General features: G+C 36.2%; 1 protein-coding gene across 2 annotated transcripts in view; it reads left to right on the plus strand.

The window, feature by feature from the left end:
* FUT8 (fucosyltransferase 8) overlaps nucleotides 1-15,427 on the plus strand; it is a 129,364-nt gene extending 113,937 nt beyond the window's left edge. For both annotated transcript variants that reach the window (XM_061997909.1, XM_061997908.1), the window contains 4 exons: nucleotides 1,951-2,197; nucleotides 3,352-3,528; nucleotides 9,944-10,094; nucleotides 14,467-15,427. In XM_061997909.1, the coding sequence (XP_061853893.1) occupies nucleotides 1,951-2,197; nucleotides 3,352-3,528; nucleotides 9,944-10,094; nucleotides 14,467-14,784 (893 nt within the window). In that variant the 3' untranslated portion in view covers nucleotides 14,785-15,427. The remainder of the gene's footprint in view (nucleotides 1-1,950; nucleotides 2,198-3,351; nucleotides 3,529-9,943; nucleotides 10,095-14,466) is intronic.
* The last annotated feature ends 11,801 nt before the right edge of the window (nucleotides 15,428-27,228 follow it).

The following is a 27,228-nucleotide window of genomic DNA, read 5'->3' on the forward strand; positions in this document are numbered from 1 at the left end:
TCAGTGATACCATACATAATAAAAATTCACCTTTTTATATGCACCTTAGCATCTCTGCTTTTTCCCTTCAAAAGAATTGTAGCAGATTTCCTTCTCTAACTTGAGATTGGAGTCTCTTTTTCCTTCTCTTGACTGAAATTGCCGTTGCTTCTTTTGCCACCCTGTTCCTTCCACCACTCTCAGTTGAGGGGGAAGGGGCAAAAGAGATGGAAGCTGAAGTGTTCTTTTATACCATTCCCAAGCTAAACATTTCTTGTCTAGACTTTTGACTAATACTACACATCAGCATCAGATTTAGCACTGCCATATCTTTAGGCTGCTTGTCTTTATTGCAGCTTTCTGAAGATATACTGATAAAATGTTATCCGTCTTATTATAAGAAAACTTAAATGCTTGGGGTTATTTTTTAATAAATTTATGAACTTCTATTAAATATTTTCCCCTAAGTAATGATATAATAGATGGTAAAAATGTGAATGAAGCTTCTTGAGTTAAAAATTGTCATCTATACCTGTAGTATGGATGGGAAATTCTTCTAAAAGATCTCTTTCCAGTGGTGTTATACATTGCAGTGATGAAATATTAACATATAGATACATCTACGAAGACAGATTTTCCAAATTTATGAAGTGAAAATATACCTGACCATATAAACCATTCCTTATGTAGATAACTATATCTCAGAGGGTTACTGCTGGGTTTTGACTGGTTTTGGTAGCCTCACCGATGTTAATGTAGCATCCTGGCAATGGAGAACTTAATCACGACATTGTCAGATTTCAAAGACTTCATCACAAATGTACTAAAATGATTTTTAGTGCATACAAAAGTGTTCTGACCTTAGAGATATTTACCTCTTCTTAAAAGAAGATTTGTTATCCTTGCACTGAATTGCTTTGTTCAGCCATTAGGTTTACTTTGTCATCAACAGTTAAATGAGTTTGGTTTGCTTATATTTGAAACGGTTTTCTTTCCTGGCAAGTGATGACTAAGCAGAGAACTGTCCATTTTGCCAGTAAATACTGCAATGGAAATATTCTTTTGGAGGAAATGAACACAGTAGAAATCTTAACTGAAATGTCCAATGTTTAAAAAATGTAATGCTTTATATTACATTGTCATGTGTTAGGATTTATTTCAGTATATGAAAACAGCTTTGAGTTATCAATTATGTTGACACTTCTTTTCATGTAATGTGTAAAAAATCTTTGAAAGTCTTTATTGGCTATTGAGCCTTGAACAAAAGGCCCATCTAAAACATCTCCATATTCTACTTCAGTTAGTATCTGAAAGAGAACAAACTCTTACCTGTATGTAAATCACATGCTTGCATAGTGCTCGGCTGTTTAATTAGCTACCTATCTTCATAGTTTCTATGTTCTTCAAGACAAGAGTTGTCTCTCTTTCTGTCCTTCTTCCCCTTTCTATCAGTAGAGTAGCTAAATTAATGGTTCTATGATGGCTGAAATGCTGAGTTTTCCTGCAATAAAATGTATTCAAGAGGGCAGCAGGGCTGCTGTACTATTTTTTAAGCAATTTCTAAGGCCTTAAAATACTCATTTGTTCATTTTTTAAGCAAGTAACTGAATTTTAGGTGTTTTAGATAACAAGTCTATCCAAGTAAGCCTTAGCACACTGTAATGTTGTTGTGTATAAAAAGGTATAAATGCAGAAACAGGAACACTTTTTATATATTATTGTTAGCTGCTAAGAATTCAGGACCTACAATTGTTCTGCTGGATTGGATTGTTAAGTACAGTTCATGCTTAAATTAGTCTAAACTTAGTTATTAATACTGTTAACTATTGTTTTGAAGAAGTAGAGCAAGAGTTAGGTAGTAGTTTTGTAATCAAAGATATAGTTTAGCTGATACGTTTGGGATGTTAACTTGCCAATGATAAAGTTTATGAACAAAGTACTTGACTCATCCAAGTATGTGTTTTGAAACAGGTGAGACTAATGATAAGGATGTTCAGGTGGTGGAACTTCCCATTGTTGACAGCTTACACCCACGGCCACCTTACTTACCGCTGGCTATCCCCGAGGACCTGGCTGACAGGCTGATTCGTGTCCACGGGGATCCTGCAGTGTGGTGGGTCTCGCAGTTTGTGAAGTACTTGATTCGTCCACAGCCTTGGCTAGAAAAAGAAATAGAGGAAGCCACGAGGAAACTTGGTTTCAAACATCCAGTGATCGGGTGAGTATTTAGTTTTCTTTTTGACCGTCTGTGCTTTAATATATGTATAGAGTGATTCCTTTCCCAACAAATTGCTTTGTGATGGTTATCCAAGAGCCTGAAGCAGTCTGTGGGGAGAGAAGATGCTTTCAAGATGAAGCTATTGCTTTTTAAGTGTGCATCACACAAGTTGATTACAAATACTACTTCAGCATACTTGCATACCTCAAAAGAAGGTTTTTCCATATCTCGTAATGTATTACGGTGAATATCATTCACTGTAATTGCCTTACAGCTTCTGTTCCAGACAGTTTTCTGTCTGGGTCTTCTCTTCAAGTGCCTATAGCCTTTACATTTGAGATTAAAAAAGGCTAAGCCAACATTTTACATGACACAATCCACAGCTAATTTTATTGTTGGCTGCACCTGAATGTGATATGTGCCTTTCCATTTCCTCCTGGTGTTTTCATTATTGTTTTTTCTTAGCAGTAACTATCAATTGAAAAGATCTGTATGGGCGGATATGGGGAGAAGGGAGAAAAGCACCTATAGGCAAGAAATAGCAACTTGTGGAAGAGAGGTTTTGCTGTCATGTAATGTGAAAAATTTTGCTGTTACTGTACTACAGTCTGCAAATCTTGCTGCTTTGGCAAGAATTTGCCTTTTTCACCTTGGTTTTTGCAGAAGTACACAATAGGTCTGTCCAAATGTGAGTTGGCCTTTGACCATTGAGTTTCAATCAGACATGAAAGATGCATTTTTGACTACTTTCATTCAAACCCTACATTGTACTTGGTGTCTCATGTTGTTGTCCATAATGCAAATATTCCTATTTTGCTTTTGAACTGTATTGATCAAGCTTTATCTAACTCCATCAGACAGTATAACCTTCTGCACAAAAGGAATACCTTGTATTCTATAATTGAATCTCCTTCATTCTTTTATTTTGGTTTCCCTTTGCCTTCCTTGAAAGATCATTATATTGCTTTCAGGAACAGACTGACAGCTAACTTCATGTTGTCAGCGCGCCTTGATGGACATCAATGAGTTTTATGTAGAGATTTAATTTAGTATGCGTTCTAAAAACAAAGACATGAAATTTAAAGTTAACATTTCAGTTGCTAAGGTTGGTATTATAGCTGTAAATTTAATTCCTAGCTTCTGCCTTTTTCCAGTGTTCACGTTCGAAGGACAGACAAAGTAGGGACAGAGGCAGCATTTCATCCCATTGAAGAGTATATGGTACACGTTGAAGAGCGGTTTGAACTTCTTGCTCGCAGAATGCACGTTGATAAAAAAAGAGTCTATTTGGCTACAGATGACCCTTCATTGTTGCAAGAGGCAAAATCCAAGTAAGATGAATTATGTTTATATTACAAGTGTTTTCCCTTCTGATTGGCTTTAGAATTTCTATTTCATGCACAAGTCTTAGTACTTTATTGTTTTTGTTATAATTTATCAGATTGCATTTCAACTTCTGGTGATTTTGATTTTTCTCTCAGACATTCTCTGAGTGAAGTGCCTATGCCTATTTAAAAACAACCCAATGCTATAAAAGGGAAGTAAAAATATAAATCATAGACATACCAAACTTCTTAAAGAATGTAGACAATAAAAAAGAAACTGTTCAAAAATGCTGTGAAAATTGGTTAATGTATTACGAAGTTTCACCTGTCCAAAAATACCTTTCTGTGAATAGTTGCCAGAGAAATTTTTCTAAGTTAGTGAAAAGCTTTTGATGACTCTTCAGAAAGTTTCTGTATTGACAGCTTAGAAGAATTTCACTCTATATGTTGCATAATTTCTCTTTAAACATGTGGGATTCTTGATCTGTAACATCGTCCCCATTTTGCTCTTTTTCCTCTTCTAGCTCTCTAGAACGTGTGTGTGACAACCTACACTAGCTATAGGATATCCCAGCCTGTCATAGAAAATAAACTGTGTTCAAACCTGGAGGTGCAGAGCATGCATTCATTTACTCCTAACATGACCTTTATTTTCCTGTAAAAACACATTGTTAAGTTGCATGTTCTGCAAACTGTCACTAAGGTGGCAAAACTTTCTGTTTACTAAAAGCAAGCAGATTCATATGGAAGAATAATATTCTAGATTTAACTGTATCTCTCTTGGGTTGTAGTCTTTATTGTCTATAAACAACTTCACAAATGCTTATTGTCATGACTAAGGGAAGTTGATTAAGTGTTTCAGATGCATTGAATTTAAGTGTATCTGTTATCAAAGTTAGCATGTTTCATTTATTGGTCTACTGAATAACACCTCTTTCTGTTTCCAAAATTTTATCTCCCTTGAGCACAAGAATATGTGTTTTTTCATTTAAACAAAGAAAGAAATACTTTTAAAAATCAAGCTAACTCAAAATTGGTTAATTTTGTAACTGTTTTATTCTTGTAGACATACTTGAAAAAATATATAACCTACCAGATGACAAATTTCCTTTGCCCTATACAGGGTAAACAGGCAATGTTGTTTTACAGCATTGCAAACCTGTGTATTTCAATTGTGCTGTTTCTGTTTTTCTTTCATATCTATAAAGGACTACTGCTTAAAATCATGGAGTTTTGAAAAAACTAAATGAACATACACAACTCCAGATGATGGCAATCTAATGCTTTTTTGTGTAGGTAAAGACAAGAACAGTAGCAGAAACGATAATATAACATTTAAAGTGCAAATCTGAGCAATGAAAAGACAGGTAATACACAACTGAGGTTACAATATTTAACTCATTACACTGTCCTGAAGATAATTACTGTTTGTAATGTAACAGAATTCAATATTTCTGTAACAGTCTTATTTATGCATTTTTTTCTTTATTTGTGTTCAACTTTCAATCCTTAGTACTATCTACTTCAGCTTTGTGAATAAAAGTGAGATGCTTTACCTATGTAAGCATATCATTGGTAGTTTTTAGTAGCAACTAAAACTAACAACAGAATTGTGACTCAGTAAAACAACAAAGAGTTTTGTTAAGCATTTGGCAGTTCAGGGTCCATTCCAAATTACACTGAAATATGATAAGATACAGCCCATTAGTACAGCATTCATCTCGTACATTTTCTTAATAAAAGCCATACAGTCTGTAAGTAGCAAATTGTTTTGTAGGTGTTGCTGCTGAGTTTTCAGGTCACATTTTGCAGTGAAACATAATTTCCTAAATTGCTTGCACCCTACTGTTGCTTGCAATCGAGTAGAAGGCACTTGAGAAACTTCCCGTGATTTTCTAGAAGGCAGGATGCAGTTAGATGCATGAGCATTTAAAGGCATCTAAAGACAGGTTAAGGTCAGGTTTTGGGAATAAAGAACCTTTTCTTCCTCTTCTTGTGAAGAAAACCACAAATTATTTTACACTTCTGACAAAAAAGTTCTATTCACTTTGACCTACCGAGCTTTGATAGAAGCAGCTGTCACCTTATGTGCAGTAGCTTGTGTCACATTCATTATTTGGTGCAGTAATGTTGGTAAGTACTGGATGTTGCATATCTCTCTACTTGAGAGTGATTTGCTGTCAAACAATGTTGGCATTTAGATAATGATAATTTAGCCAACATTTGCATGAGTAGGTATGTTGTTTCCACTAAGAGAAGTATTTCATAAGTATTCATAGCCATGAAAACAGAAATGTTTTGACTTCAGGTTCAGAAAATTCCCTTGAACTCAGGTATCTACTAACTGCAAACACAGTGGTAAAGGTAGTGGGGTCAGTGCTATCAGTCTGTCAAGTAGCTGTTTCATTTTCCAAAAGGAAAAAAGAAGTGATATAATTTCAGAATTAGGATGATATAGGACAGCATGATTGGAGTGCAGCACTGTTGAGAGTTCAACAGCTGTCATCGTTATGGGATTAAAGCACTTGACAGCTTCTGATAAGCAGAGGTCATGGTGTTTGTCTTAGATAAGTGATATGTTGGAGATGGTGTGAATTGCTTGTCCTTTGTATCTGAAAACTTTTAAATCAGACAAGTGTTTTCATTTCTAGTATATATATTTCTAGTCTATAATATTATTTACAGCATCTTCTCTCTTTAAGGTAGAATATTAAAAGTAATGCAGCTGTGCATGTACATAAATTCTTAAGATATTGCAGCTAATACATTTCTGGTTTATATATGAGCTATTTAGGTCTCTTTCTCATGTATATGATCACTAAAATTCCACAAATTACATTCTGCCTTTTAGAATGTTTACCTGTAAAGTCATCTGTATTGGACTTTTTCATTTTTTGGCAGTAATTTATCTCCCTCACAAGGCTGTTTTTTTTCAGCTCTCATGAATGCTTTTTTTCCACCCCATTTCACTGTTTATTTACTTCCACAATAGCAAGTTAATGTCTTTTCTCTCTGTGGTTTAGCTGCTGCAACCCTTGACCCCAAGTCGTAGTGTGCCTGATAAACAGAATTCAGCGGTGCTTCAAAGTTCTCAAGTCTGACAAACAGCTCATACATTTTCCAGCTCTTTTCAGAGCAAGACCTGAACAAACACATTATTTCTTACTCCATCTGTTGACACACATGCTCGCAGCCATCTTTCAGAGGGAGTAACACTTGCATTGCCTGTTGTGGATGCTTCCCCAGCCCCAGTGAATTGAGAATATGAGTCTGGGACCCACCTTGGTTTGCACTCACTGCAGAGGGTAGCAATAAGCTATAATTACATAAGTAGTTCATCAGCTTCTGAAACTACTTGGAAATAGCCTCATAACTGTGCTTGCTTTGTATCTTTATCTGAGACGGATAGGGGCAGGAAGGAAAGATTTTAAACTATCTCTTTCCCATCTTCTTCTGATTATTTTTTTTCTTGTCCCAGTTTCCTGGAGAATAAAATCCCTCAAGGCCTGTGGAGAGGTTTTTAGATTCTATCAGGTAGCTTTAGAAAACATGCATGTTATTTTTAGATATGTAGCAGAGATCACTACATATATGTAGACCAGTACAAAAACCAGTGTTATGCTAGTTTCCCTTCTTTGATTTTTATCTTCACAGTCTGGTCCTTTCCTGTTACAGAGAAGAGAATGTGTGGGTAATTTCTTTGGAAAGCTAGAAGGGATCCTACAAAATACTGTATTTGAGGGAGTCTGTCAGTAAGAATATGACACCTTATTATTTATTATTCATTGACCACGCATTCAGGAATCCTAGTAATAGAATTGTGCCCAAGTTGTGCTTAAAAAGCAAATCAATTCCCCAGAAGCTTACAATTTAAGTATTACATTAATCACAATATAAAGAAGAGCTAACTATAGAGCTTTAAAAGTTTCATGTCCATTATTTGTTGTAGCTGTTGTGGTAAGAATAGCTTTAAGTAAAATCTGAAGCACTATGGTAAATGAGAAGGAGAATTAAACCTGACCTGATTCAGGAGGTGAGTGGACCACATATAGCTAAGCTTCAGAAGAGTACAAGCTTGGCATGTTTCTGTATGTTTCTTTATACTCTGCTTTGCCTATGTTGGAAACAGGATGATAGTGTAGAAGGCTCTTTGGTTGTACTGAGTATGGCTGCGATTATATTCATGTTTTAGGGTATTTAGAGAAACCTCTTTTCCTGGGTTTGAATATAGCATTGTCTCTGTGTGTGTGTGTGTGTGTATGTGTGAGTGATAACGTGAAAGTGCTTCGTTTGAAAACTTAAACGTGAGTAGATAAAACTAATCTTGAATCAGGATTTGAAGAAGTGGATTGTAATGGATTCACCTAACTATTGGTTAGGTGAATTTGGATCAACTTTACAACATGGACTTGAAGACCAGATTTAAAAGCATCTCAAAGACCATTTCAACAGTAAAGGAAGGAAGGAGATAATTGTGAATGTGTGCATAAGAAAATGTGTAAATAATTCTGACTTACTTTTTTAACAGATACAATATGAACCTACTTTTTGCTGTGATTCAGTTCTTTAGTTATTAGACTGATCTTTTGCTAGCAAGAAATAAAATTCTACAAGAAAGTTTCTTTTGTCTCTAGTTTGCATGTGGATTTTGATATTTTTTGAAGTCCAAAGGAAGTGATTAATTCCTGATGCTAAGAACTTGCAAAGGGCTGTGTAAATGTCTTTACTATGTTCACCATCCCCAGAACTGACAGCTTTGTTTAAATATACTTCATGATTTTCCCCTCAGAGTTGTGTCACTGAAGTAAGACTGATACCCATTTCTGTTCCTCAGCTAGTTCTCACAGAGGAGCATGATATACTTATGTTTGGTCTTTATTTTTGGTGTTAAAGAAATGCTAATATGATTCACACAATGGAATAGAATTAGAATGGATCACAAATACCGTGTTGTTGATCTTGATAAAAATTTCTTGATGCAGAAGCTTCTGTAATTTTTAAGTAGAAGTCTTATCAGTTGATATAGGTTAATATCTGTAATATAAAATTCTATTAAAGTCACTATGAAGATAAATTAATCCAGGTGAGGGCTACCAAGATGATGAGGGGACTGGAACATCTTTTTTATGAGGAGAGACTACAGGACCTGGGGTTTAGCCTGGAAAAGAGAAGACTGAAGGAGTACCTCATTAACACTTACAAGTACTTAAAAAGTGTATGTTGAGGGAATGACACTTTTTTCTGTAGTGTCCAGTGACAGGTACTGGGCACAAGCTGGAATTCAAAAAGTTCCACTTAAGCATAAGGATTTACTGTAAGGGTGAGGGAGCCCTGGCACAGGCTGCCCAGGGAGGGTGTGGAGGCTCCTTCTCAGGAGGTTCCCAAACCCACCTGGACATGTTCCTGTGTGACCTGATGCAGGGGAACCTGCTTTAGCAGGGACTTGGGCTGGATCAGCTGTAGAGATCCCTTTCAACCCCCACCATTCTGTGACTGAAATGTAAGTATCATGTAACAGCAGTGTAATTATCACCTTTGTTAGATCTACCTGGAACTTGACACATAAAACTTATTTTTGGTAGGAGGCTGACTGAAAATCTAATTCTACTTTTTACAGTTTATTTCAGATTTCAGTTCCCCAATAAATGGATAAAAATGTTTTGAGAGAGACCATTCTTTTTCACACTTGTTATGAAGTACTTTTTTCTTTCAAAGTCGTTGTTACACTTTATTTTCAGTTTTAAAAATAATAGAAGACAAGGTCTTATATTTCAAATAAAAGTATTTTTACTCAAAATATACCTCTTTTGTTTATGGTACATCAGAGTGTATTGATGTGAAATTTTACATTTATTTCTTTTTGACCAGTAAGTTGCAAAATTTGTTCTCCACATGGTCTTAAAGACTTTTAAAGTTTTTAGGTTAGATTCATTTATTGAATATATCCCTTTCACAGGTGACTGATTTTCTTGTACAGCATCTTAATCATATATAATGGAGAAAATGGTAATAAACAAAATGTAGTCTAGTGAAGACACAATCCCATATACTATTTAGTAGTACAGAAGTGAAGTGATCTGAGTGTATTTCATCTAAAATCAGTGACATTAGCAGAATGTGACATATACTTCCTGATACTTTTTCACTTTTTACAGTGCCAGATCTCAGATAGACTTACAATGTTGTTTTATTTCATTTTCTTTTTTTTTTTCTGGGAAAAGAGAGGACATACTTGGAGGCAGCACTGATATTCTAGAGTGTTTAGAAAAAATAGAATTAATTCCCTGTAAAGCAGAAACTCCCTGTAAACAAATTAACGACCTTTTCTTGCAGCAAAGATGATGATGCTTATAAAAATAAAACAGAACAAAAAAAAAGTAAAGTAAGACTTTTATGTTAACAGTGTGTTGTATTTTCACAGGTATCCAAACTATGAATTTATCAGTGATAACTCCATATCCTGGTCAGCAGGGCTTCACAACCGATACACTGAGAACTCCCTAAGAGGCGTTATTCTCGATATTCACTTCTTGTCTCAAGCAGACTTTCTGGTCTGTACATTTTCATCCCAGGTAAACTGCAATACAAATAAAACTATAGTGTATATTTACAAGTTCTGAATCTTAGTTTCCTTTATGCTTCTGTTATCTTATTCTTGTTGCTCTCATGAAAATTTCAGGGAAGAATTAAAGGCTTGGTGTGCTATGTGAACATTTAGTGGACTGTAAGCACTGGTTGGTTATTTCTCTTCAATTGAAGTCACTGACTTCATTAAGACATTTGAAATAAGCATGTTTAATACTATTTTCTGCTTGAGTTACTTGTTTTGCATAAAGTTAATGCATAACTTGTATTTATCCATTCCTATGCAGCTTGGTTAACACAACCAAAATAGGTAAAAATAATTTTAAACATGTTTAACTCTCCTTAATTTTGCACGGAGTTAATATGTAACTTCTGTCCATCCATTTCTACACATCGTTGCACTCTGCAGTTCAAACATTATCTACTATTGCCTTAGTTGATTGTGGGAGTGGAGAAGAATGAAGAAAGCAGACATTTAATTTCTCTTCAGTCCATTAAATTAGTAGCAATCCAGCGGCAGTGCAATAAATGTGAATTCTGACCACTGTAATCCAGAGAGACTTCTTGTTGCAGATAATTATATGCTACAAGCTTCCTTTCTTCAGTGGTCTCGTGAAGCAAGTTGGAGTCCATTAGAAAACTGAATCATATAAATGCCACTGTTCACATTTTCTGCTCTATGTCATAGAATCACAGAATGGTAGGGGTTGGAAGAGACCTTTAGAGATCATCTAGTCCAGCCCCCCTGCAGAAGCAGGTTCACTGTTGTATATTAATTTCATATGTCATTAAAAGCTGTTTTAAGATTGAAAAATATATCTGAAAGTGGAACTTTGCAGCTGATGTGCTGATCCACCTAATCCAAGTATGGCAAAATACAGTGAATATTTTTTTACCTGCTGGTGTCATATATGCTTAGGTGACACTCCTGGTTAGGAAAGCATTCAACTGTAGGTGGTGATCAAGTTGCAATCACACATGATTGTACTCTTATGTAGAAGTGGACACAGCCCTGAAAGTTCAAATCCACTTAAAACAAAAATATTCAAAAGACTCAAATGTAAACTCTCTTCTGCACTGTAATGACAATTAGATAGGTAACAAGCATACTATTAGTACTATAATATGATCAATACAGTGATACATTGAGCTTGACAACTAGAATTCTTAATGTTGCCATGGCAAGAAGCTGGCGAAACAGAAAAAGTGTAGAAAAACCTCTTTCAGTCATACTTGTGGATACTTTTTAATGTTTTTCACTGTTCACCAAACCCTGTGAAGAAAAGGACATTTTATAGCATATTTAGAAGGTTTTAAGTTAAGGCTACTTCAGACCAAAACATGAATAAACTCCAAAGTAAAAATCCTGAGTAAGAAAAGCTTGTGAGGAGCTGTCTGCTTTTATAATAATGCTTGATTGAGTTGAGCTATGTCTACTTAATGTATATGATAGTGGAAGAGGTGCTAATCAGCTAAGACCTAGGGCTATGTATCTTAAATGCCACACATGCATTGGTATAGAGGCAGTTCATATTGTGAAGACAGAATTATGAGGATAAAAATAAGGAATCTGTGGCATTTTCTGTTTTTATTGTATTCAATAACTGTCTTAGATGTGCTAAATGTTTGCTTTAAATAAAAGACTCAGTGTAGACAGAAACAAAACATCTCTACACAGAAGTACAAAAGGCTGGGAAAGACTATATAGCAATTGAATTTTAAGTTTTGGAGTATTCCAAAGAAAGGATATGTGTTAAAATACATGGACATGGTTAAGGTGATAGAGGTTGATGGGGATCTCTGGAGATCATCTGGTAAAACTCCCTTTGAGGGTACCTTTGAGGTAACATGGTATCTTTGTCTCCAGTTTCATTCTGCATTTGACAATAGACATGTTTGCTGGATGACATAGTTGGTTTTACAGAGTTGCAGAAAATTCTGCTAAAGTCTGTGAAATGTTAGACTGTTACTCTCTATTCTTGGGACTATGAGTTTGGTCCAACCAACTGCTTTTAGTCTGGGCAATTTCTTGTGCTTTAGTAGTTCAAACTTGTCAAAAATCATTTAGCACCAGTTTTGTTGGGCATGAAACAATGTTGGTCTTTACAGTATTTTCATATATTGGGCTTTTTGGGTCTGTTGCAAGTTTTCCCAGTGTTCAGAAAGACTTAAATTAAAATTTGGTTAGAGGATCTCTAACATTTGAACTACTACACCTGTCCTCTTATCAATGTGAAAGTTACTTTGGCATTGAAGGTAAGCAAAATCAGACTGTTATGGCCATCTTTTGTCCAATGTTTATGAAAAGAAAGTAAGGGTAAGAATGTAGTCTAATTTATTTCCAGTGTGATTTTACACTTTCACAGTAATTGATTGTATGCTGACTTTTTTCCATTGTCTTCTTTCCTTGCTAAAAAGAGTCAAAACAGAGAGAAATGCAGTATATGTGAATAGAATCGGGCACTTTAGCAAGTCCCTTATATGAATTCTTGTTTAAACTACCAAAACTAAGTGAATACTGATATAAGCTGAAGAAGAGTTACTGTAGAAATTAGGCCCATCAATTGATGTGGAGTAGAGGGGAAACAAACCTGCCTTGGCTCTGTATTTCAGCAACATCTCATTAATTGAGATGTGTAGAGAAGCCACATGGGAGTTAGACAAATCATACCGCAGTAGCAGAATTAAGATTGCACGTTAAAGAAAGAGCTTTTTTGTCTCTTCCATCTTCATTTAGATGAAATTGTAGCTCCCTCTGCCTGACATATTTTTCTTCATAATGTCATTTCCTTACAGTACTTAGCAGTCTTTTGCACTGTACGTGTAAGCATACAGGCTGCAGAACAAGTGAAGCTCTGAACAAAAAATGGGAGGCTGGCTTTAAATACTCTTCTGCTTGTGAATTCTTTGCCTACTGCTCTCAACAGCTCACAGCTTAGTTACTCAAATTTAGTGCTACAAAGGAAATAGTTGCTATGGGGAGACTGTGTGTTTTATATCAGGTATGCAGGATTCACTCACTAAAAAGCATTTCTATTGAAAAGATTTAAAATATTTCACAGTGTTTGTGTGTGTATCCACTTCTAGGGGTGTACACACAGGTAGAGAGCAAAACATCAAAAACAGGCACAGAAGCTATAAATAAATAACCTCTTGGTAATGTATGGGTAATCAAATTTGTTTCTATTCTGTGGGATATGACAAGTTCTTCACAATAATTAACTTCAGCCTGATCTTCAGAAAGCTGCTTCTAAAAAGTTATTTGAAAGATCAGATGGAGAGGGATAAAAGGATCCATTACATTGTTAAAGCAAATGCCTCTCTCAAAGAAGCTAGGAAAGAACAAGTATGTCTAGTTTGACTGATCAAAAGTTCTATTCACCGTATCTTCAGAGGGAGAGAAGTAAAATGAAGCTTTACATAGGCTGAAAATTTTGAAGAGTGCAAATGCTTCTTCATATTGAGGAAGTCTGCTATGTTGTTAGTTTCTCAGGGTTTATCAAGCTTACCCAAAATCATAGAAGGATGCAGTAATGTAGAAGTCAGAAAGGTCACTGTGGTCAAATCAGACACCTGTCAGAGAAAAGCTTTCCTGACAATTATTTAAAAGAGCTTTGTTTAATATTATGGCAAGATTTTGTGTATCTGGCAACTCTGAGAGATACAACACAATTCAGATGTGGGGACCTGTTTCCAGTCTGACAAAAACTCCCTTCATAAAATGTGATAAAATGACACTTAAAAATACATCTTTCTGCTCACCAACAAACATCATTATTGTCTGGCTGGAATTCACCTTCCTTTAGTTGTCTTCCAAGTTGCCAACAGTCATAATTTTATCCCTGTTCTAATGTTAGCATCCTTTTAAAGCTTTGGGCTTCTGGAACTACTTGACTGGCAATTGGACCTTCTTTTAGAAAAGTGAATGTAAAGCCTCATTATTGCAGAACAAGTTTTGAAAATGTAAGTTGAAAAGGTTCAAAAGGAAGTAAAATACTGTTTTAGTAGTAAAAGAAAATCAATTTGCCTTTACCTTTGATTGGTTACATGTCATTCATTTTAAAAAGTAGTGTTCATATGGATGTGTTTGATTTTCACTGAGAAGTAGACTATTCTGATTATTTATCTACCAAATCTGATCACCAGAGTATTAATGAAAGTGATGCACAACTGTATGCTACTTGTTAGTAAATATTCAACTTCTGTTTTGTTTTGTGTTTAGGTGGGTTGTTTTTTTTCACCTGCACATTCCAAAACTTGATCCTCTTGTGAAATTTGTTACACAGTGGTTGCTGACTTCTGTGTTGTATTGCAAAGACACACAGTAGTTATGACTTCTCTTCTGTTTTTATTTCTAAGGTTTGTCGAGTTGCCTATGAAATTATGCAGACATTGCACCCAGATGCTTCAGCATATTTCCATTCTTTGGATGACATCTACTATTTTGGGGGACAGAATGCCCACAACCAGATTGCTATTTATGATCATCATCCACGAACTGCTGATGAGATTCCTATGGAACCTGGAGATGTAATTGGAGTAGCTGGAAACCACTGGGATGGTTATTCAAAAGGCATCAATAGGAAACTAGGAAGAACAGGCCTGTACCCATCTTACAAAGTTAAGGAGAAGATTGAGACAGTAAAGTATCCTACATACCCAGAAGCTGACAAGTAGATGAAAATGAAGACATTCAGCTGGAATTCTCAGTTTTGATTGGTTCAAACCAGTCAACACAGTAACTAACGGTTTATATGGGATTCGAATTTGCATTTTACCATGCAGTCGAAATCAAAGCCTTTAGCAATGAAACTGGCTAAGAACCTGAGAACAAATGGATGGGCTATGATCTGAACTTACTCTTAAGTATTTTTTGTTATATGCACTCTCACACATGCACACACAAAACCACATACGACAGGAAAACCGTTGTTTTATACTTTTTGTCTCTTTTCAGGATTTGTCCCGATCATTAGTCTTAACGTGAGCTTTGGGCTCTGTTCTTTGCCATTAATTGACAATAATGTCCAGACTTACAACACTGCCACATTGTGTAATTTGAGTGACATGAACATATTTTGTATGTGCAAAAATTTCAAATATGGTGCCTATATTTGCAAAATGTGTGACCTTTTTAGAAGAGCCATGCCTGTTTCACATTGAGCAAGAGTCAATCTTCAACTGGTGTTACCGTGACCACCGAACTTGCTTCAAACAACAGATTCAGTTTTCAGACTAGATTTCTTTACGAGTTTATTTTTAGCATTCCATTGATTACTTCTCATCATTAATAAAATAAAGGATACATTCAACAATAAAATAGTCACTGTCTGTTAGGAACTTTTGTAAAACAATGCCATGAATGAATTCTTTAGTACTGATAATTACCTTTGCTGAGTAAAAAAAAAAGAATCCAATGAAGCAAACAACAAAGCCCAAAAAATAAAAAGTAGCTGGAGTTATTTTTAAACACTCGTTATGTAGCATAACAACTGCTTAGTGGCACAGTGTTGCTCGGTTCTGTGGACAGTGGGGTTCAGCAGGATGACTTCAGTGTCTCAGTTTCTTACGTTTACTCTCTAGCACTGTTCTTCTACCTTCTTGTGTTTCTCTTCTGAAATACTTTTTTGGGTATTCAGGATGGCCATTTATCATTTCTGGCACTGAATGTAGTTACTTCTTAGTGAAATACTTCAGATTTTGACATTTCTAGAACTAAGAAATCAAAAAATCTAACAGTTTACCCCAAAAATAGTAGATTCCAAGAAAATACACACAAGGATGGATTTTTATGCATGACACAACACTCTTAATAATTCTTAGTGTTTTGAAATCTGTTGCTAGTCTGCTTTCTAGTAAGATAAGAGATAAATTCCAAAACAGTTTTACAAACAAATTTGTAGACTTGGGGGGATTGTGTATATATGTATATGTAAAAAAAAATGTACAAGATATAGAGAGATTCTTTCCAAAGAGAAAGAATATTAATAGCATTATACAGGTCCTAGTGCAATCCAGTCTGGAATACTGGAAGTACAAAAAAAATGTTTACTGTTCAGACACTGAGAAAAAGCCACATGAGTAAAGATTATAAAAGCATGGCTGGTTGACCTTAACAGAAGTTAAAAGGATGTTTAATTATGTTCATGAATAGACCAAGGACAGTGTTGACGTCCAATGGATGCACTTGACCATGAATAAAGTTTTAAGCTGAAAAGTAAATCACTGACAGTCTGAAGCTCAGGAATAGTCTTCCAATTGAAACAGTGGTAAGATGGAACTTTATTGATATGTAAAGGAATTAACAAACTAGTTACCTCTGATGTTACTTGCAGGAATAGTCTTGTAGATTCCTTCCAGTTATGTGTTCCTCAATTGAAAAACTGTGTTATGTCTTGAAAAAGAACAACAAAATCAAAGTTCAAAACTGCTGTGGAAACAAAAAAAGAGATAATTTGCCTGTTTAGTAGTGTTAAATAGACACATCGGTAAAATTAAGCATAGATACCAAGTGGAATTTAAAGATGAATTGAAGGATAAAGTTAAATGACTAGGACTGACTGAGAAATGCTAAAGATGTGGAAATTTTGTGACTGAAGGTGGCTGGAGTTCACTGGTGTTTCTGGAATTTGCAACTAAAAGCTGTTGGATGTTAGTTTCCTGTCCAAGTGATTGTGATAAATCTTCCTCTAAACTTAGCCAGGTTTGTGATATTTCAGAGACACAAGTGTGGGCTGAATTCTAACTTTCTTTTTAACTTCAATTTGAAGTGGACATATAAAGGTATTGCTGTTTTTATTTGCCACTTGGAAAAAGAAAAAAAAAACCCAAGTGTTTCTTACTCAACTCTTAGATCAAGGCATTGTATCTTTGGGAAATTAATTGAATTCTTTCTCCCCAAATACTGCCTTATCTATTTGATATTTATAATTTTGAAAATGTTTATTTTTGAGGCTCTTTACTTACAGTGTCATCATTTTACAGCTCATGTCTTAGAGTGACATAACATTAGCAGATAGAGTATTCATAAATGAATTAACACGAGAATTCCTTCATAGTCAGGTAACTCGATTGAAAATACCACTGAAGAAGATAAATAACAGAACATCTAAGATGAGCACAAAGGCAAGAGCACATCTTCTGATGTAGTAACGAGGGAACTGTCAACACTGATGTTGCAGGAGACATACCTATGTAATGTGATGATTTTTGAGGAGACTACATCTGCCAAAATACTGGCAAGGTACATGTGGCTCTTTACATACTCTAAGTACCCAATGAATAATTAACTCACTGTCTTTGAGGCAATGAGCATGAAAAGATGTTAAATGATAAAATTACTGTAAATTATTAAGAAATGTATTCATGTAGATGCAATGACCTTATTCTCCCAGGCCATACAATCCTCTAGTGCTTGTAATGCAGTGCTTAGAGGAAGAAACCTATAGGTATAGAAGCAATAGGCTGCTTACTAGATGCATCTGTCTCTAGAGATTTGTTTCCTTTAAGAATACCAGTTAGTTATGTCTTGGAATCCTGGGACATTGGGACAACAAAACTGACTTTGTTTTATATTAAACAAAATGAACATTGAGTCTTTATTCTCAGGTACAGTGAAGCTGGGGTAGCATGGAAGGATCCATGGCTAAATGAAAACGAGACCCACAGATTTTTAATGTAGCTCACAGAAAAGTGAAATAACAGGAAATAATGTTTTGTCTTAAATACCTGAAAGGAAGCTGAATCTTTTGAAAGCTGTGAACTTGTTAAGGTACTAGCCAGAATGCTTGCAAGCAAGCAAGTGTACATCTTGTTTCTCCCGTTCGCCTTGTCGCTCTGCAACAATCCAGTCATGTAATTTTTGCCTCATACCAACCCACCATCTCTGATATCGGTAAATCAAACACAGCCCTCACTCTTAAACAAGCTACTGTTGAATTAAATTTTTCCTCTTTAAGAAGCCTTTATTTGTGTGTGTGTATGTGTGTGCATGTTGTGTTCACAAAGAATATGAACACTGCTCTTTCCTTCTTTGCTCTTTTACATGATCGTTGTCACGTTCTCTGTAGTGACTTATTTGCCAGGTAGTTGTAGTCTTCTGGAAACTGAATATTTGACTAGCTGGGCTAAGAAATTTATTCTGAGTAGTTCAGTTAACTAGCCTTCTGTGACACTGGTGCACCTGAGGTCGTCAGCAGCACTTTGCTGCTACCACAGCAATTACACCAACCTGAGTTCTGTCCTTGATGTTTGTCCAGCCTACAGTGACATGCCTGGGATTTCCAAGCCTCTTCTACCAACATCGTGTCCCTGTGACCTGCAGAGTGTTATGGGTTTGTTCCTGAAGGATGAAGGTTTATTCCAAAATATTAAAATATTTACTTTCAGAGAAGTCTTTTCTCTACCCACCACTCAAATTTGGACAAATTTGCAGTTACCACAAAGGTTTCTCTCCATTACCAATTTTTCACAGTTCAGAATGGGAAATTTTCCTTATAATGGGCTTTATGTTTGTTTGAGAAGCAATTGTAAAGTAAAGGTCTGGTCTTCTGAGCAGAGAATATGAGATAGAAAATCTTCACTACAAATTCTCGATAATGGGGCAGATTTTCCTCTGTGACTGAAGTAGCACCTACCATTTGGAGCTTTTTCGAAGTAGTGAATCGAACTTTTGTTTTTCCTGGTCTAAATTACTTTGCAGTGTAACCTCTCTTTGCCTGAAGAATCCAGGTAAAAATCATTTGGCTAGTTTGGGAGGTAGAAACAAGAGAGTCTAATAAGAAAACATTGTATTACACTTTTAAGTTGCTATATCAGTTTATAAAGCCACATATAAATATTTTGGTGCTGGGTTAAGGACGCTCTGCCAGCAAAATCATTCTGCTCCTAGCCAGAACTATTTCAAAGTTGTAGCCCCTTGTTTCATTTTGCTTAGTACCAGTCCCAGTCATGTGTAAACATCATACTGGTCGTGCTCTGATAACTGGTTTTTACTCTATTACTGTTTCATTCATATTTGGGTGGCTTGGGAGCAGGCTCTCAAAAGACACAAACTTTACCTTTCTTATTGTGTTGAATTAAAATTGTGTGTAAAACTCATCAAAAATTCCATCTCCCCATGACACCAATACCTTTCTAAATGTAGTTACAGACTTTTGCCAAGGTCCTCTATACGTACCTGCAAGGTTATTGGGAGTAAGACTGAAGCTAAGCAAGTTACACATAAATACCAGCTGCAAGCAGGTTGGGCTGCTCACTTCTAAAGACATGAAATGTGGGACTCCATGATACAAATAAGAGTATGAAATATAAAAGATATATAAGAGAGAAAATTTCCAAGACTGAAAAAAACCAGCATCTCTCTCTGCCTGTGTCACTGGTTGCATTTACTGTGTACAAGAGTATTTCAGAATCAAAGCACATGAGGCTGAGGTCTTCCAGCAGTACTGCAGGCATCCATTGATGTGTTTGCTGGACTTTACTGCTGTTAACAACATGTACAAATACCAAACAATGCCCATGGTGTTTGCTGTTGAGTTGGACCTTCCTTTTATATGCTCCTTTCCTTTGACTCAGCTTACTTGTCAGCTGAATCCTGTTGCCACTGCAATTCAAGAAAACTTGGATTACTGCAACAGCATGCCAATTGTTTGCACCAAGATGTCTTTACCGTTGCTTAAAATCAACTTCATGCTCTTAGGCTGACCCCTAAGGCGGCAGTGTTGACAGAAGGAGCTGACTCTGCTGGACTGTGCATTCTATAACTGCTGACACACTGGTTTTGCTTTCAACTTTACATGATTTTTCCACTTTATACAGACTCGAGATTTTGGTCTTATTGTAATATATTTATGAAGAATTTTCTTGAGCATGGTGAGACAAAGTCCCAACTGTCTTACATTTTCTTGAAGAAGTATATTAGACCTCACACCATCCCCTCTGATTGGCTTAGAGACAATCTCCAGTCACACAATTCTAAAAAGAATCACCTAGATCGATGTTTACTGAAGACTATGACATTTTAATGCTTTTCCATTAGCCCCTACTTACTTTGCTTTGATTTGCTCTCCTGGTGACTAGTGGTCATTGCTCGATCAGGAATACCAGTGGCAGCAAGTGTCCGTGTTTGATTTTCCATAAGAACATGTGAATTGTATTTCTTGAAGGGTTTCTTTTGTCTTTTTATGAAATGCATTTTTAAAAGATTTCCCTAACTGATATAATCAAGGACTCAAAGAGAAAACACCATAATCTGATGTGTCTAATAAGCATTTAGGAAGCTTACAGAAGTTCCTTGTCTAATGAGATATACAGCATGCACCGTGGCAGGATTCTTGACCAGATGAAATGTACATTCTCAAAGCATTCCCTGTCCATTTTTGACTAGCACTTATACATTTAATGCCTGCAGACTTAATATGCAAGCAATAGGGACACAATCTGAATGCAGTCTTTTTACAGGACCATTACAGACAGGTCATTTTATTCTCTTTGGTCTTAGAATCCTTTATTTTAGCTTAGTTTTAGTGTTTCTGCTCTCTGTCTTTGGCAGGTGTTTTTTTTACAATACAGCTGCACAATTCTCAGTTGCTCCAAGTAAAGCCACAGGAATCTCAGCTGTGAGAATCTACTGAATGCAGGTTGCTGTGCAGTTCATCTATCCACAAAAGGTCTGTCTCTTAAGTCAAGTATGATTTCTGATACCTTTCCAAGCAGTATCAACCTGGAAGAATCAGAGGACACCAAGAACCAGGACATCTTACTTCCTTTTTTTGTGAATTAGAAGCAATTGGGTGTCTGTTATGTCCAACCATGACGCTGGAAAGCAATTGACCTGTTGATGGGAATACTTTGCTTCACTTCTTCATCTCATTGCTGGAGAAGGAACTGTGATGAGTTTGTAATTGAAGATCTGTAGCCACTTTGTAACATCTCTAAAATTCGGTTTTCACTTGAGAATACAATTGTTATACACAATAAGTTCAGATTTGTGGGATTAAAGTCACTGTTCTTGCCTCAGATGGAGTTAATTGTGCACGAGTATCTCTTAAAATGATTGTTGAGTATGACTGAACTTCAGTTATTCAGCAAAGGTAGCCAAATCTTCTGTAGGCTGGCTTGACCATTTTTTTTGTCCTGTGCATCACTAGAGTTTATACAAAGGCTAGCACTAATGAACCTTTCAATAATAGGTTTAGGATTGATGGATTCATTTGCTTAGTATTTTCATTTTTTTATATACAATAGCAAAAATGTTTTCAAAGTATTAAAAAATGATAGTTAGGAAGTATCTGCCTGCTCAAAATGTATTTCTTTAGGGCTGCTGCTGTGTTGTGACTACTCTTTATTACGCTGATTCACATTAGCTCGTGTTCTCATGTTTCCGAGCGTGTTCCTCATTCCTTTTGTCTGATGTTTAGATTATAAGATTTATGGTTGTTTCCAGCACTCTTGTCTCAGTGGACTTCTCATCATTCAGTAGGATCCCTAGACAGTATGGTAACACAAATAATAATGGTAGTCATAAAATGGGTTAAACATTTCATCTATAATACTAAATTCAATATGGTTTTGTAGTGCTTGCTTTCATTTCTATTGCATTAATGTTTTGTTTAGTTATATATATGTTGCTTATTTGCCATTATATGTGTTTGAAAAGAAATTCTTCTTAAAGAAAACAAACCCAAATACCAGAAATTGTATTCAGGAAGTATTCTTAGCTTTTTCCTATCTTGACAACCGTCATTGGTAGTATATTTATACATCTGGTTCTGAAACAGCACAGTGATTTAAGAAATTACCTTGTGTACTTTGCTCTCATTCCTTCTCTTGGGGCTTAGTAACTGACCCACACGTATGCTAAATCTATTTCAATGTGAGTTGAACAGGTTCATATCTGTGCCACTGCTGCTTGGATTGGTATACATTAGTCAATGAGAGTTTTGGGAGTAAACAGAGCTGTATATCCTCATGCCTGTGCTTTTAAAATTTGATATAAGAGTGTAAGTGTAAGAACCATTGGAGTAATAGGGCTTTGACACCTGTAGTTGAACTGTCTAGAGCTTACTCGTGTCCTTTTTTGTGCTAAAGATAACACATTGCAGGAATATGCTATGGAGAGACAGATGCATACAGCATAGACAGTTATGGATCTCATAGGAAGGGATAAAATCAGTTGAAGAGCCTGAAGAACCCTTTAGAAGATGAGGATGCGACTAAGGTAATGGTTGGCTTGCCATGAGGGTGTTAGGGTCTTTGCCTTATCTGCCAACATAATTCACTGGAAGTCCTGTTTTTCTTTTCCTGGGCTGCCCCATCAGGATTCATTTAACAGACACACAATATTTTTTCATCACTTCATGCTGGATTAATATTGTTTCCAGAACATGCAGTCCCTTAATAGGGTACATTCATTTAATGCAGGGGCTCTGCTGTGCTGTCTCCATAGTAAAATAGTCTGGATTTACTCAGATACTGGTCTCTCTTCAGAGTTTACCATGAAGCATTTGCTTTTGGTAAAGCCATACTCAATAATGCCATTCTTTGCTGATTTGAGTCTGATATTTCTGAGATACCTGTAATTCACCTTGCTGTCCTACAAAGCCACAAGGTAGTATTTAACTGCTTTTCTATGGCACGTACTTTACTACAATTGACTGTAGCCAACAATCTGGTGTTGAAAGTAAGCTTTAAACCTCTGCAAGTATTTCTGTCTCTTAGTATCTGAGAAAGAGTGGTGGCCTCCCTGAGAATAGATGTATGGAGTCCATAAAAACTAGCTTGGGCTAATTCTATGTGATGAAACTTCTTCCTGCTACCGTTACCACACTTTTGCCTAAGTCTGTTTTGTCGAGCTTTACTTTGTTTTACAGTTTATTTTGCAGTTGAAGGGTTACAGGGCAATACTCTGTTGTCTGTGCTTGAAAGGTAGTTGTAAATGAGTTTTCTAAACATGCTACTAGTACAAGGCACAACAATGTCTATTAATCTTTTTAAGTTATGCAATATCTTCTCCAGGAACTTCTAGTGGTGCCAACTGAATTTCTTTGTTTCCAACTGAGTTCTTCCCTGTCTCTGTCTTATTCATAGAATGGCCTTCTACTCTGTTCATTCAGATCTCTGATAAACCTACATATGTACAAAAAATAAACAAAGAGAGTTAAATTATCAACACGTGCTTTTGAAATAAATGTTTATCTTCTCTATATCACATCATCAAATTACAAGTTTTCAGGAGCAAAAAAAATGTTATTGTTCAGTCTTAATTCTGAAACAATAAATAATGGACTTATAAGGTTTCTAGAAGTGAAGCTTTTCCTAAAGCAGTGGATTGTTTAGGCCTCGCACAAACAGCACACAACAGAAAACTCATTAAATTCCTAAAGGCATGAAAGATTTTCTGATTTTGCTTTGTGAAATCCTTGTCCATTTTAACTGGGATGTTTTCATTAAAAAACTGGTAGCTCTGAGTCAGAACAGGTTTCCATATTTTGGTTTGAGACCTCTCACTTGTTTATCATGGCACACACTCAATGACTGAATAATAAAGAATGTAAACTACGTTTTCTTATTGCAGAGAGGTTCAAAGAATAGTTGAATCCCACCCAGCATCCAAAGAAATTGCTCTGGGGAGATTTTCCAAATCACTTCAAGAAAAGAATAAGCTATTAGCTAAAAAAAAGGCTCGTGTTGAGTTCAGAGATAAGTCTCTGTTCTGGAGATTTCTCTGTCTATGGAAGATTTCATTTTCAAAGTGTGCATCAGAACAGTTCACTGTATGAATGTGGAGGACCTGTCAGTTTTATGGTACTCTGATCTTATGCTTTTTCAGAATTCCTGACATTTATCAAGATGATACTTGTATAGGACAAGATAACAATAATATGCTACACGAGCAAATGAGTTTTCCAGATTCCCAAATGCTTTTTCCCAGTGTTATTTGTGCTCTGGATTGGTGCATGCATGTGTGATCAGATTGCCATGTCAATACTGAAGTCAGGTATCTCTATTGGGCTTACAATTGCAGAAAACCTTTTTCCAAGAATCACAAATGGAAATTCCCTAGATGAACAGTCCTTAACTTCAGCAGTAGTATCATTGAGCTACGTGTCTGCAATGAAAGGAAACAAGCCTTTTTTCAAAGGTGGTTAGAATCTGTGATATCCTGAGGATGCCTTCTTGATTCACAAGTCAGGTGAATTGGGTGCATTCCTTAAAGTTCTCTTGCTCCTGAGACATCTCAAAAAATTAGGTGAAGCACTTTACACTGGTAATTTGTACATAGTCAAGAGAAACAGTTCTCAGTTATTGAGATTCTCTGCCAATTTTTCTAGCAAAAAATGGCGATTTTTGTTTTTGACTGACAACAACAAATTAGTTTCACACTCAGACTTTGTTATTGTACCTCCTATGCATTTCTGACCTATATAGACTCTGCTCAATAAAAGATCAATCTGAATACCATGGAAAAAAAGAGAAAAGTTAGATATGGAAATAAAGATTTCTTTTTAAACAATGTTTTTCATTGCAGCTACTGATGATGATGGCTGTAGTTATCTTTGCAAGATTTGGGCCACTCCTAGGATTTACCTTGTGTGCACACACCAGCAGTCTTGTGTCCTTTAAAAGGCATTATCCTTTGGTTTTATACTCTAATGAAATTTCTAGAGTTTCACCTTTGCCATGCACTTCATGCATGTGTTGCTTTTCATCTTTGTCATAGGAATGGATTTTAAGACTGAAGCAGCTACAAGAGACTTTAAAAAGTTTTGGTATCTGACCCCTCTGACACATGTGTGTGTGTGTGTGCTCTGTGTTTTGTCATTGTAAGGTTTCCAATAAGTCATAACCAAAGCTCCTAAAAATACTGATGAATATACATGGTTTGGGTATCTTAGTGGTCCTAATGTTGACGTGGTTTTGAATTAAGCTGTTCAAATTTCGTCTCTTTTTGACAGACTGACAAATTGCTTAGTTGCACGAGAACTTCTCAAACTAGATATGCAATAGAGTTCAAGGCTGTGAATGGTCAGAGACCAGATTTTCACCAGCTTAGAAGAAAATAGAACAAAATAACATAAACTTCCCATTAGACCTTTGGCAAAGCACTTGGAACAAGTATTGTTCTATGTGTTATCATTCCTTCCATCAGTACTGAAAAGGGCTGATTTCTTACCTCATTCATTGATTGTTTAGGAGAAAATGATCATTGAATGGGAAAAAATACACGAAGAAAGTGAAAAAATAATTGCCTCTGTCTAACATATTTACCATTGAGACACGTGATTCCCTGATGTATTCAACTTTTTTGCTAACTTTCCCCTTTGCATCAGATTTCTTTATACCCCATGAGGTCTGTAATGGAAAAGATATGAGAATATAATGTTTCCACTGTGTGTAAATGGGTGAAGTGTGCTTATGAACTGAAAGGTCTCAATTCTCTGACTTTAGGTGCGGGAATGCATGCCCAGCCCCAGCATTGGAATGCACACAACTCCAATACATCTGGAATACTGAAGCTACCATACAGGTATGTATTTTTTAATTATTAAGGGTTTAATATTGAGAGACCTTGTGCATCTGTTCTTCTCTTAATAGTTTTCTTACATATTTATTTATTTACATGTTGTCATCACTAAACATATGAAGGAACATATCAGGGGGAGTCAGCATGGATTCACCAAGGGGAAACCCTGTTTGACCAACCTGATAGCCTTCTGTGAGTGCATAACTGACTGGCTAGATGAGGAGAGAGCAGTGGATGTCATCTATCTTGACTTCAGCAAGGCTTTTGGGATCAATCTTGGGCTTGGAGGAAGTGGTGCTTGAAGATTGACCAGCTTCCTTGGGCAGTCCTGCCACCTAGAATCCTACCCCATGAGATTCTTCCAAGCAGGTCTTTGAAGAGGCCAAAGTCGGCTCATCTGAAGTCCAGGGTCACAGTCCTGCTTGGTGTCCTGCTTCTTCCACACAGGATCTTATACTGCACCATCTCATGGTCACTGCAGCCAAGGCTGCCTCCAGCCTTCACATCCCCAACCAGATCTTCTTGATGTGCCAGCACAAAGTTCAGCAGCACCCTTCTCCCTTTTGGCTCCTTGACCATTTGTGACAGGAAGTTGTCATCAACTTTCTGTAGGAATCTCTTGGACCATGTGTGCTTTGCTGAGTGGCTTTGCCAGCAAATATCAGGGTGGTTGAAGTCTCTCATAAGGACCAACGATTTTGGACCAATACACACACACACATATATATATAAAACCCTTGCATTTGTGTATAATATATATATATATATATATATTCTGTCTATATTTGGGAACTATGTATATAGTTCCCCAATTTTTAGTGCTATTTTTGATTTTTTGGCCGTCACTGACTCAGGATTCTTTATCCATATTCTAGAATGTGTGTATATATATATATGTGTGTGTATATATATAGATATATATATATATCAGTCTATTTTATTTTTAGGCTTTTTATTTTGAGAAACTGTCAGAGCAGACTGAATGTTTTTATGAGAAACCTTGAGTCACTCATTTTAAGATGTGTTCTCTTATTGCCAAGATATTCACAAACTCTGGTGACCTCTCTGGATGTGCTCTGAATGTCTGTTACCAATTAGCCCTGATCCTTTTTGATCCTTTTGGTTCCAAGGTCTCTGTAGCTCTTCTTTTTTTGATCTGGCCAGAACTTGGTGCCTGCTCGGTTATTTTCTTGAAAGCTGTATTAGTTTTCCTGCTTCATTAAATTAGAAATAACACTCTCATGAGGTCCTAAGGAGACCTGAACTGCATATCTCAAGATTTTGGACTAGATATAAACTTTAGCTTCAGGTTTTGCTTAGAGCAATTGCAGTGATTCTAGCACTAGTGCAGAATCCCTATCAGCTAGATACTAACTGTAGCTACTATTGCTGAGAGAAGTCATGGAATTCAGTCATAGTCTCTGACACAGCAGGACTGAACACTGCATATTAGTGAGATTCAGACAGTTATTTCTGAGAATTTATCTGCTTGGAGGTAAACATTTGTATAAACTTTATCCAAGTTTTAGGGAGATGTAGTAAATGCAACTCAGCTAGCAGTTTGCTTTGTTGGACAATAAAACCCTCACATCCAG

The sequence above is a fragment of the Colius striatus genome, chromosome 6, assembly GCF_028858725.1.
Source record: "Colius striatus isolate bColStr4 chromosome 6, bColStr4.1.hap1, whole genome shotgun sequence".
NCBI classification, from domain to species: Eukaryota; Metazoa; Chordata; class Aves; order Coliiformes; family Coliidae; genus Colius; species Colius striatus.